This window comes from Gambusia affinis, linkage group LG13, assembly GCF_019740435.1.
Source record: "Gambusia affinis linkage group LG13, SWU_Gaff_1.0, whole genome shotgun sequence".
In the NCBI taxonomy this organism is placed as follows: Eukaryota; Metazoa; Chordata; class Actinopteri; order Cyprinodontiformes; family Poeciliidae; genus Gambusia; species Gambusia affinis.
The window spans coordinates 23,521,259-23,534,609 of NC_057880.1; the positions used below are offsets into that span (position 1 = coordinate 23,521,259).

Genomic DNA, 13,351 nt, shown 5'->3' on the forward strand with positions numbered 1-13,351 from the left:
TCATAATATTAAGAGGATGAGATCATATGAGAATAAAGTTAAAATACACGAATAAAATCAACCTTGGAGTCAAAATAATAGATGAATAAAGTCATAATATTGTGAAAAAGTTTCAATAACATGCCTTTATTCTTGTAATTTTTAAAATTGTATTTTCATGGTCGTATAAATGCAATGTTTTATGTAGGAATACATTTTTCTTTAGTGTTCAAATGCTAAAAAATTTGCATTTAATTTTTCTTAATTTTTTTATTTTCTTTTTTTAAAGTAAGTGATGGATGTCATACCTCTGGTAGTTTTACCACAGTAGCTCCTAATGGAGTAAATTTGTGTTTTTTTTAATGTTTCTACCTGTCATAAAATCCCAGATTCAGTCACTTTTTAAAAATAAACATCAGAAAATCAAACAAAGAATTCGTTTGAAATTGTTTGGATATTTACCACAGTTTTATTTTAGCTTCGTCAGCAGGACAGGGCACTGCTCAACCTCAGGTTTTACATCTCAAAGCAACAGGTTTTCACATTGCCCTCTGCTGAAAGACATTAACAACGTTAGCTCATCTTTAGCAGCCCAGGAACCGTCAGACAAAACTCACCAAGCCATTTTCACTCACTTTTTCTCTTAAGAAATTACACAAGTTTTTTCTTTCATAAAATCTGCACAGACAACAAAACAAAATAATTTGTTCGCTTTTGTTGTCTCTCTCTGACACTTCTACAGTGGTGTGTATAAACACAGAAGTATGTACAGCTTCTTAAAAATATATATACTCTGAAAATATTTACTTTTATTTAGGGGGTGCAACAATTTATCTGCGCCGATGTCCTTAATTTTGTGAGACTGGCCGATACTTACACATGAAGACGATCTAAAACCAACCGCTGTCCTGACCGTTTGTCACTACGTCCCTTTATCATTGGAGGCGCCACGATGGACGTCGGAAATGAGGGAGGGGAGTGTTGAACAGAGTGACGGAAAATGTTTTTGCCAGTTTATTCATGGTTTCTACTTTTTCAAGCAAAGCTAATTTGTCTGTGAACGCAACACACCTGCTTGTACTTATAAAAGTTGTAAATAGTTAGCTTAGAAACAGACACATTCCTCCCCCCTCTTGACGTGATGATCAAATTACCGACTTTGCATGAATTCACACCACATGATTTATATCATTATGTCATAAAAACATAACAAAACATTTCCCCTTACACCAGAGCAGCCTTAAAAACGTACAACAGATGAGATGCTAACCAGTTTTTTCCCATACATGCTAGGCTACATGACTGTGGTATTGTCTCCATGGTTACGGTTAAACGCGCACCTTCTCCATAAAGCAATATTTGATATCTTTCTAATTATACATACACAGTATATGAACGTTGATGTAATTACCTCGTAAAAAGTAATTTGCAGCAGATTTGTTCTGCTGCACTTCAGCGGTTACACCGAGGGCTGACAATCATTAACAGCTGACAGTCGTTATGATTGACGGCTTCTATCCGTATCTTTCCTCGTTAAGTTATGTAATAAAATGACAAGTTTGGTTTCTATCCTTGTCTGTTTGTGCAGCACCCTTTAAGCTGAAATCAACTAAATAGAAGAGATATTAAGCTGTTTGTTGTTTCGACTAGCTTTAAAGGAGCGCATTGGTTGTTTTGACGCCTATCATGGCGGAGCGAGTGGATTGCTGAACAGACAAAAAAAAGTCTGGTATCGGCCAAAATTAGAATCGGCAGGTCTGGCTTTTTAAAGAAACTGCAATCTGTGCACCCTTACTTTTGGTCTTTTCTTGTATAATGTTAATGGGAAATTATCTTGAAACTAACCACACCATCCAACCTGCTGCTAATTCAGAGTGTTTTATTCTGATAAGAGCTAGATCCAGAGATTGGTTATTAGTTGGTTATTGTCCTACTGAAGGATGTGTTGGGAATCCCTTCCAAATTTATTTACACTCCATCTTCTTTCCTCTTGTTTCGATCACCGGTCCAGCCAGCATATCGAAGGGTAGCGCTCGTTCAGCGTCTTGCGCAGCTGAGTGCTTTGCGTCTTATCCCTTGTTTCCACCACGCACTCCACCTGTCAAACACAACAAACACGTACGCTTCAGAGCTATGGGGTCGCCTGCTAATCAGCCCAGACCTTTCACCTTTTGTTGCAGCCGGTTGGCGAACAACGCAATAATTAGTCTGGGCCGGAGAAGCAACCATGACGAGGCCAGAGATTAAGAGACTTTTTAGCTTGTTTCTAATCAGAATTAGGGGGATTAGAAACCGAGTCCAGGAAAAAGTGTTATGTGTGGCCTGAGGATTTGAACTTGGCTAGATCCTGGGAAATTAGTAAATTTGGTAAAACTTTATTTCAGGGGCGTCCAAAGTGCCGTAGGCCTTTCGTGACCCTTAAAGTTATTTTGTGTGCAATTCAAAACAGCAGTTGGAAAACTGATACAAATTTGGCCAATAGATGCAGATGTAGTTTAAAATGATCAGCAACATAATTTTCTTACAAATTATTTATCTGAAGTACTAATCAAAAGTAATTTAAATGTAGATACTATGAGCACTATAATGAATTAAGCCAGAACTGTGCAAAATGTACATACGCATTTGGCCTAGTTGCAGCATCTCTAAAGAAGCCTCTGACTGAAGACTCTGTGACTAATGAAATCATGAAAAAGGACAGAAAAGGACAAGTTACTCGTCTACCTTTGCTTTGAAGACGTCTGACTTGTCACTGTGTCTGCGATGGCAGATATCCAGCAGTCTGGGAGGAGAACGAAAACACGCAGAGTTAAAGAAAGCGTCTGGCACCAAAATGGGAACAGATTAAGTCTGAACCTGTCCTTACCTGACGTCCTCTCTGGACAGGACGTCCAGCAGTTTGGCCATGTCTCCTGGCCATTCTCCCAGCTGAACTGAGAATTTACTGACCCGGTCGTCCAGCACCAGAGCCCGGTCCACACACTGCCTCACCAGGTCCGGCTCCATGTTGGCGCTGCTCACCACAACAACCACCCTGCAGCAGAAACGGTTAGCATGAGCCAAAATGGTGGCCAGTGATGCCTAAACACAAAAACTGTACTCAAGTAGCAGTAGCTCTACTTCAACATATTTTTACTGTAGAAGTAAAAAGTCGCAAGAAATTACTCAGGTTAGAGTAAAAAGCATTTGGTAGAAATTCTACTCAAGTACTGAGTAACCGATCGAATTATCAATGATTTAATATTTACAAATTACAAAAAACAGATGGACCAAAACATACAGTTGAGTGGAAATGTTGGTATTTTAATTTATTGTTATAAATTAAGTGACAATAATTTATATAAATAAAAAAAATAATACAATCAGTCAAAAGAAAACTTTCCAGATCAGTTTCCCTCAACAAAAAACTTTAACAGAAACTGCAGGTGTGTGTCTGTCTGGTGAATTTTTGGTTAAAACATGTTTGTTTTTCATTCAGTGGTTAGAAAATCCAGAAATCTTACTGAAGTAAGAATAGAAATACTTCAAAATAAGATTACTGAAGTAAAAGTAAAAAGTACAAATACTCTTAAAAGTAAATATATATAAAAAAAGAAAAAAGTTACTTAAGTAAATGTAACTAGTTACTACCCAGCTGTGATAATGTCAACCCCCCAGGGTGGCAACTGGGTCAAACCTCCGAGTTTAGACTGAAACCAGCTGCTGAACTACGACAACGTCAAAATATCTGACCCACTTTTTCCCTCTTAGTTCTGGAAGTTGCCCTGCCAATATGGCCGCCAGTCCCATGGCTCCCACTGTGTCCACTGTGGAGTGCTCCACCTCCTGAAATCGCAGCATCGCCACCAGAGAGTCTTCCTCACTGACAACAAAAACAGAAATCAAAATTCACACTGAATTTACCAAGGATAAAAGATCACTGGTGAGATTATTCTGGAGATACAACGTTGTTCCTCTCACTTCTTCAATAATAAGAGTTTTTTTTTTTTTGTTGGTATCATGGTGTGGATTTGTTGTGGAGTTTCAGTACCTGACAGGAATAACTTTGTTTATCAGTTTCTTGGACAGATGGAAGGTATTTGCACCAAGCGAACCCTCGTTAAAATCTGAAAGGAGAAATAATACCATAGAAACCAGTAAGAAAAGACGTTTATCTATTGCGTTCTACCAACATGTGAACAGAAAGTTAACAGATTTCGTCATTATCAGCGTGACTACCTGCATAGATAACGGTTTAAGGTACAGCTTCTAAAGTTACACTGTCAGAAATTATCAGAAATATTTTTATATTTAGACAATAATAAAAATTTATTTTTCAAAGTCATTATTTTCACCATAAAATGTATAAATATCTCAGTTTTAAACTAAATATTTAAAGAGCAAGCTAAATACTTAACTCAGAGTAAATATTTAGCTAATATGCAAATTTAGTTGAACATTGAAGCTAAATAATTAGATTAGTAATTAATGTTTTGTTTGGAGGTAAACATGTAACTTGCCAGCTTAATATTTTTGTTTAATACCAAATATTAAGTTTTAGTGCCTGAAATATTTTGTTTAAAGTTAAATATTTATCTTGCTAACTAAATATTTTCTTTGGAACTAAACATTCAGTTTGAAACTAAATATTTATTGTGGCAACTAAATATTTTAGTTTGAAAAAAAATATTTAATTTTGAAAAAAATATTTTATTTGGTAACTAAATATTTCTTTTACTGCTAACTATTCAGCAGTAAAATAAATATTTAGTAGTAAATAAAAGAATAAACGACATGGTGAATTGTGACTTTGAATAATGAACCTATTTTTACTCTCATGTCAGGCTAAAAAACCCAAATTAATGCTGTTAGTTTTTGAAAGTGTAACTTTATGAACGGTTCTTCAAAGTTTGATGGGTTTTGAATCAAAGCACATCAACAAAGAACCGTTTTCTTCTCACCTCCATACAGCTTCTTATTCGGGTTGCTGTGTAGGTTTCTGATCGGGCCGTCTGTTTTCAGAGATTGCAGCAGCAGAGGGAAACCTTCTGGTTCAACTCCCTGTTAAAAAAAGTTCAATTTTTAATATTTAAATGTGCATAAGTATTTAAAGATAATGACATCCAGTGTGGTTGAAATCACAAAGGCAGATTAGAAAACAATACTTTCTAATTCATATCAACCCAGAATCTTCTGGGGATGTGTTTGATTATTTAATAAGTGCTTTTCACATTAATGTTTCCATTGAAGCCACTGTGAAAACTACTATTTACAATAGGAAATTTAAGTTTTCTTTTCTATTTTAGAACTTTGAATTGTGAATAACTGGCTACGTTTTCGAAAAGTTAGTTGTTTTTTTTTGTTTATGTTCACAGAAAGTGACATGTAAAAGTTACTGACGGTAAAGTAACTTCTGCGAAAATAAACTGTATTGTCTATCAAAGAAACCTGTAAAAGTTAAATCTGGAAACAAATTTCTGGAAAATCTCTGGAAAGCAAACTGTACACTGCAAAAAACACAAAGTCTTACATTATTTTTGTTTCGTTTCTAGTGCAAATATTTTATTACACTTAAAATAGGACAAAACTAACTTAAAAGTAATGTTTTAGCAAGATATACAAGCTTGTTTTAAGTCAATAATTTTGTAAATTTGATGAAAAAATTCTAGTTCCACTTGCAAAAATAATCTTCCAATTTAATTCATCAATACTTAATAATTACTGACTTAAAACAAGCTCCTATATCTTACTGAAATATTACTGTCCTATTTTAAGTGTACTGAGATATTTGCACTAAAAACTAAACAAAAATACTTGGAAAGATTTTGTTTTGATAAAGTAAGCTGTACAGCAAACAGCAAATGTGCAAAATATCCTTTTTAAATTAGGGATATGTGATGAAAAAGGTCCATTTTGCTAATTATGTTGTTTGTTAATAATTTTGTAGAAAAACTTCACTACTTTCTTTGCTTGATTTTATTTTATTTCTGGCCCACAAATACGTTTGATTTGACAGTTTTGGCCCATGTGACCAAACGTTTGGACACCCCTGATCTGGAAAGTAACCTGTAACTTCTAGAAAATGTTTGTCACATTGTGAACTATTGATAACGTCTCCTTGTAACATAGGCAGCCTCGGTGTAACTCAGCACCAAAAAAAGCGTTATTATCATCATTCAGTACAGTTTATGGGTACTTACTATAACGAGAATCTGGGAGTTGAGGTATTTGAGGGCGGCGGCGGCGCTGGCCAGAAGTCCATACTGTCCTGCTGCAGGAATAACCACTGCATCCACTTTGGGAATCTGGTCAAAGATCTCCAAGCCCACAGTTCCCAGTCCTGCTAGGTACGCTGCACTCTCATCCCTGGAAACAAGGAAAGGCTTAGATGTGCTCATGTAAGGCCGCAACTAGCAATTATTTTAGTAATCAATTATTCTGATGATTATTCTGATGATTAATCCAGTAATCAGACATCAGAATATTGGCACATTCTGCATATTTTTCATTTAAACACTAAATTTATTTTGTACAATACTATAAATACACATAAACAAATAGCTAAATAAAATTATTTTATTGCCTAATACGCAATAGCATGCATTCCTTTGATGAACTGTTGATTATTTGTAGCATTTCTGCCTAACTTAACATTATTACATTTTAGGATTTAGATGTTGATTTTTTTTTGTTTTTTATTTTTAGAATATTTGAACAGCAAAAGTTGCTTAATATGAGATCATTTATTTTTATTACAGAATTGTAACCAATTGAAGCTAAAGCTGCCACTTGAGGAGTTATTGGTAAAACATATTTATAGACAAAGTTTTTTTTTAAAATCTTAAATACAAAATGCATATATTTTTGCACATTTTTGACTTAATTATTGCTCTAACTGTATTGTTCTTTCACAAAGTGGCATTTTTTAGACCATTTCCTCCAGTTAATGATTAATCCATTACTTTTTGTGATGTGCATTGATGATTTTGATTAGATTTCACAAAATGTAATGTTTAATGCTTGTTTCATAATTTAAATAATATTTAATATCATATTTTTATGATGGAAAGTACTTTGAACTGCCTTGTTGCTGAAATGTGCTGTTATACAAAAAACCTTGAATTTAATTAATTTGGTTAATGATTATGTCAGTAATTGATTAATCATGATTAATCACAATTAATTCGATTAATTGTTTCAGATATTAGGGCTAACAGTCACACAGTATGGTGCTGCCATCACCATGATGTGCACTTTGTTACACTGTTTACTCCATTCAACAATAAGTCGATTACTAAATTAGTTGACGATTATTTCAGTAATCGATTAATCTGATTAATCGTTTCAGCCTTGTCCTCATGCTTTACCAGCATATCTGAATTCTGATGTTACAAGTCTTAAAATGAGACTGACTCTTCCAGGTAGAGGTATCCGTTCTCTTTGGCCAGGTAGCGGGCGTGGTTCTGGGAGTCGTGGCTGGTGCCGCCGTACGAGATGACCATGGCGCCGTAGTCTCTGTAGGTACGCAGGCGTGGAGAAGAGCAGCTTGATGGCATGATGGCAAACACCGGTATCTTCAGCTCGGCCGCATGGTGAGCCACGGCCATGGAGAAGTTACAGTCGGTGGCCACGATCACACCTTTCCTCTGCTGCTCCTGGGAGGAGACAAACCCACGGTTATCATCGTCACCCTGATTCACAAACGATCAGAGCAGAAAGAGGTCCTGTATTTACCTGTGTGAGGGAGGTGAGCAGGTACAGCACTCCTCTCTCCTTCACAGAGCCGGTGTAGTGAAGATGCTCCTTCTTCAGGAAGATCTCCATTCCGTACTGCTTGGACAGTCTGGAATACTGCGCATAAACAAGCAGCATCATCTGTTAAATGCTCACTGGCTGCTGTTTTCTGTTCAAACTAGATATGAAAGGGGACCTATAATGGAAAATTCACATCTTTCTTCTTCCATTTGCTTCTAAAATATTAATAAAAAAACAACACATAGAGACATTTTTGGGGAAAAACTTCATGTTTTTTGGTGTCTGGAAAATAAGCCACTTCAAAAACCTTCCAAATTAGCACCTGTTACCCAGCAACCCCAGCAGGGTTCCATACGCTACCTAGCAATCCAGCCAGCTGGTTTTACTGCGGTACAATGGCTGCTGGAAAAGGCAAGTGTTTTGTTTTTGACTTGCCATCCACAAACAACTTGCTTACATCACAGTGGATGAACTTTGACCCACTCTTCATTCCAACAATGTAATTCATTCATTCAACTCAATTCTCATCTCCCTACTCTGCTCTGTCTCAACTTTCTCCCATTGACATGGATTTTTCTGGCAGAATTTCAACTGAATTAGCTGCCTAAAAGCTAAATACACAACACTCTCTGTTTTCCTCATAAATTCACACAACCAGCATACCGTGCAAGGTGTCTTCTGTATCGCTGACTGGATCGTGAAGGCTGCAGCGCTGATGTCCTCAAATCGGAGGAACTGAGCCGGAGGTTTGGGGACGATCCTGAACTCACTCACTCTTCTGGTTTTGGGGGGATCCATGAGCTTCATCTCCGGGGTTCCAGCCACGCTGGTTTGGTGGTACTTGACATCTCCATTGAGAAGTTCCTCCTCACCAAAGTCCTTGAGACGCTCTGGTTCAATGAGAGTCGGCCGGCGGCCCACGGCGCCATTACAGACGGGTTTGTAGGAGCCTCCTGGTAGACTGGGGCCAAGACGCAGTTCCTCCCTGAAATAATAAAACAAATGAAGGACATAGAATAACTTTCAGATGCTAATATTCTTGTCGGAAGATACTAAACCCATTGGAACCTCTATTAGAGATCCGTAACCAAAAGCTTGACAAATCTAAATATCTTAAGATTGCTCAAAGACAATTCCCAGACCTCTGATTTGGTCAAACGTTTTGGTTCCTTAGTTTTCTGAAAGACCAAATTTTAACCAATTTCAGCTTTCAGGGCAATAAATTAATCTTATTTAATTGATTATTTTTTTTTATTCTTTAGATTTAATTTTTGGAAAATATGGATAATTTTCCACTAATGCACTCCTTGGGTATCCATAGTTCAGAGTGATGTCAGCAGACCCACGGCGGCCATTTTGTTTGACAAGCGTTTTTACAGCATCTTTATCTTGGACTTTGAATTTACGTCAATTATATGACTGAACTAAGCTATAAATAATTTTTTCAGTTATGAGAATAAAGTCATAGTATTACAAGAATACAATCATAGCAATAGTATAATCGTTATATGACAATAAAGTCAAAATAAAACGAGGATAAAGTTTTAATATAATAAAGTATAAAGCATTAGAGGAATAAATTAGTAATTTTATAAAAACCCCAACACACAAAATAACAGAAAGTTAATTATTCAAGTATTTTTCTCGTATTTTTAAGATGTTCTTCTGGTAAAATTACGTCTTTGTTCTGCTAATAAGATGATTTTTCTCTGAGAATTAAAGCTTGCAGCTTTTTTTTAGAATAGAAACCAAGAGGGAAAAAAATTTGATTAAAGATATTTAATTGCTGCGCCATCGTCCTCCTAGCACTTCCTGTTGTGTTCTTCGTCTTTTCTGCCTGTAGTAACGTCCGTTTGTTGATCACATGACTCGTGTGAGGTGAAAAAGGTGTTGCAGTTTTGTGACTAAACAACCAAACAAAACCACCATGAGCTTAAAAAGCTTTATCTGAAAACATTATGAGACGTTTCCCTTACATTTCATCTCTAAACTGACAACATTCAAGATGGCCACACATTTACTTCCTTTTGATGCTTGTACCTTCTTCTTAAAGCACTTTTATCACAATAAACACTTTTAAAATGACAGTTTCTCGTATTTCCTGGGTTATAAGAAACATAACTGGCCTCAGTAAAAGTGTAGACAGAATAATAAATCCTTTAAGCCTGAGCCGAACTGATTCATCTTTCACATCTATCCAGCTTTAAGTGGCTGTGACTGATTACATCAATAAGTCTACTTATGATTTATTGGAAAGTTCGGTTGCTCTTTTAAAGGATATGTAAATTGAGTGGCAATTTAGAGCTGAAGGGAGGATAGTTTGATTTATAACAGCTTGGTAATTGGACACAATTAATCTGAACTGTTTAATTTTGTTCAATATATACTCTCATTTATCAGAGGACACCAAACAAACCTGGTTTGGACTTTTTTTTTCATGCATACTCTGAAGCGTAATTTATAGAGCAGGCCTTCTGCAACATAAAGGATTACCCACAATGCATTAAGTAATGTGCTTAGGCACTAAAACAAATCAAAATGGATTTAGCGGATGTGGTTTTATTTTGCTAGATGGCCACCAGGTGGAGCTGCTCTCTCGGATAAATCTGTCTCTGCAGACAACACCCTGCTCTATTTCTTTCACCGTGATCTATTATAAGCAGCCCATTCACCTTTCACCTGGTCTCACGAATCCATTACACTCTCTGCCCCATTTTATCCGTTGTATTTAGTCCACTGAAAACTGAGTGCCCTTATAGCTGTGAATGAGAATAAGAGAAAAGTCCAAAGCTGCACCTGCGTTGGATGAGCTTTGAATCAAGGGCAGCGTTCAATAAAAAAAAAAGCATCAAAGAAAGGAAAAGAAAAACATGGCAACCTTGAAGAGCCTCTTCAAAGGAGAAGAAGAGGGGATGAAGTGATAAGCAGGAGCTTATTCTGCTTCAAATGGTCCAAAAAATAAAGACTGAGGATGGAGCAAAGCAGGTCAAGGAGGCATTTCACCCAGCAGGCTTTTATCATTTTAACAGGTCTTCCTCAAAGAGTTCATTTGGATGAAGGATGAAGCTTTTTCTGAGGACCATGACGGTGCTTTATTTAATGTCCAGTATTCTTTGTATTCTTTGGTCTAGTTTCTCATGCTAATATCTTAGTACACTTGAAATAAGACAAAACTAACTTAAAAGCCATTTTTAGCAAGATACAGATATTTGTTTTAAGTAAATAATTTCATAATTTTGATGAAAAAGAACTAGTTCATTGGCAGATTATTTAACTTATAAGAAGATATTTTTCCCATGTTATAAGTTATCTGCCCAGTATTTTTAAATCAATATTAAGGAATTATTTACTTAAAACAAGCCTCCATATCTTGCTGAAAAGTTACTTTAAGTTAGTTTGGTCTTATTTCAGTGTAATAAGATATTTACTCTAGAAATATGTAAGACTTTGTGTTTTTGAAGTGTACGAAACATTTTTTTGGTCTAGTTTTTCATGTGTTTTTTACACTTGAAATAAGACACTATTAAGTCAATGATACCTTAATATTTCACTTATAAAATGGGGAAAATGCCATAATCTACCAGTAGAACTAGAATGTTTTCATAAATGTTATGAAATTTACTTAAAACAAGCTCCTATATTTTGCTGAAAAGTTACTTTTTCTCTGATTTCAAGTGTAGTAAGATATTTGCACTGAAAACTAGACAAAAATACTTGGTCAGATTTTGTGTTTTTGCAGTGTTGAGGTTTGGCATCAATTGAATTTTCTGTCTGCATGAGAGCAGAACTAAAAGTGTGACCAAATGACTCTTAGGAGGCTCTTCTTCTGTTTCTGTCTGCCTTTCTGGCAAAACAATCAAAATGAACAGGAAACCAAACAGAGAAAGAGAATTTTGTGGGAATTGGATGGACCAACTGCGAAGGTAAACATGAGAGAAACCCGGCCTGGCCAACCAAATCAAGGATAAGAAAGACCAGTAACGGTGTTTCCATTCCAAATGTGAGCAAATATTTGATGATATTCTGCTAATAGTGAAAAACCCCCCACAATTTTGCACTTGCTGTGTCTCCATTAAATAAGAAATACAATTAAAATCACAAGTAAATAACCTTCTTCATGCAATAAATCATTAAAAATCACAGCAGTGAGAGATGTAAACAGTTCCAGGAGATGTATTCATAATTTAGTCGCGGTGCTAGCGCTCATCATCAATCAGCCATGAGAGGAGACGACAAACCTCTTACATTTTGGGAAAATTATAGTCGCAGATTTTACAGAAGAGCTATACATTCAACATGCCCAAGGAACACACAACTTTTTATGAACTGTGCCATGCTATGAGAACTCTAGTGAGAAATCACCATCATCCCCCTATCACTTCCTGTCATCTTCTTTATTTATTCATTTTTATTTAAAACAGATTGTTTTTTAAAAGACAACAGAACAAGTAATCAGTGGGACAGAGCAAAACATGTGCATTCATAACCAAGAACAAAAAATTAATAGTTTACCGCTACTTTTCTGTTTGAAAAGAAGTAGGAAGAAGTGAACACTTATTTAATTTTACCCCTTATCTTCTTCGTAGTTTTTTTTTTGCCAGTAGTAACATCCGGTTATTGATCACGTGACTAGTTTGACGCAAAAAATTATGCTGTACGGCTAACATACCGCTTTGTCTTAGCAAAAACATTTATTTATTTTTTTTTTATCGAAAAACGTGAACTTTTCCGAAATTGCCGTGTTTCTATTACACAAATTTATTTTTCGTTCTTTTAATTTTATGGCCAAATGAAGCGCAGCTACAAATATTTGCGCGCATTTGTAAAGGAAACGCAGCTAGTGTTGCAGTTGGAGCGAGACTGGTTGCTAGCTCGGAGCAGGTCGGGGGTTTGGGTCTCTACTGGTTGCTACGTCCCACCTCGCCCAGAACGGGTCATTCTCCTCGCTGACTTTAATTGCAGGCCTCGGTGAAAACAAACGCTCCAGTCGTTCGCTCAGGTAGCTGGAGTAGAATAACTGGGCCGCAAAGTTCATCCTGACCGAGGAAACTCCGAGCGCTGGAAACCGAATCCCCCTCCTGCTTGGGCTGCTGCGTGTCCGAGGGATAACAGGACACTGACTGGAGCTCCTGCCCAACCCGAGCTGCCTGCCCCGGAGGTATTTAAGAGCGGATTACCTGCAGACACATGGCGGCTGTGGAGAGTCTCTGCTGCGGCTCTATTCCTGGGCGCGGATTACTTCCCCTTTCTGTGACGCGATGCTAATCAGACGGTCTAAGGAGATAGATGGAGAATTAGGGTTTATCTGCAGGCAGGTGAACTGGAAGCTACACCACACACAGGAAACAACCATGGAGTGAGAATGAAAAGTGAAGATGATAAAGATTTTAGGGGGAAAAACCTTTTTTTTGACTTGCTGCATGGAAGGGAAACTTTAACAACACACTTTCACTAAGTACCTTTGGTCTAGTTTCTAGTGCAAATATCTTAGTACACTTGAGAAAAGACAGACTAACTTTTCATCAAGATAGGAATTTCTTTTAACTCAATAATTCCTTAATGCTGATGAGAAAGTACTAGTTCTACTGGCAGATGGTTTCACTTATATCATGGGAATTGTTACATAACCATATCCTAT

General features: G+C 36.6%; 1 protein-coding gene across 2 annotated transcripts; it reads right to left on the reverse strand.

Moving 5' to 3' along the window:
* Window positions 1–418: 418 nt before the first annotated feature.
* Window positions 419–13,091, reverse strand: LOC122842210 (L-threonine ammonia-lyase). Of its 2 annotated transcripts, none has more exons than XM_044135861.1 (11): window positions 12,633–12,867; window positions 8,377–8,698; window positions 7,693–7,809; window positions 7,372–7,613; window positions 6,159–6,324; window positions 4,920–5,019; window positions 4,010–4,085; window positions 3,716–3,841; window positions 2,846–3,013; window positions 2,704–2,761; window positions 419–2,077 (listed from the first exon to the last, which is right to left on the reverse strand). In XM_044135861.1, the coding sequence occupies exons 1-11, from the start codon at window positions 12,746–12,748 to the stop codon at window positions 1,979–1,981; spliced, it is 1,590 nt and encodes a 529-aa protein (XP_043991796.1). In that variant the 5' UTR covers window positions 12,749–12,867; the 3' UTR covers window positions 419–1,978. The 2 variants fall into 2 exon arrangements, with proteins under 2 accessions (XP_043991796.1, XP_043991797.1); XM_044135862.1 differs by lacking the exon at window positions 12,633–12,867 and adding an exon at window positions 12,891–13,091 and having other exon boundaries at window positions 420–2,077.
* Window positions 13,092–13,351: the final 260 nt, after the last annotated feature.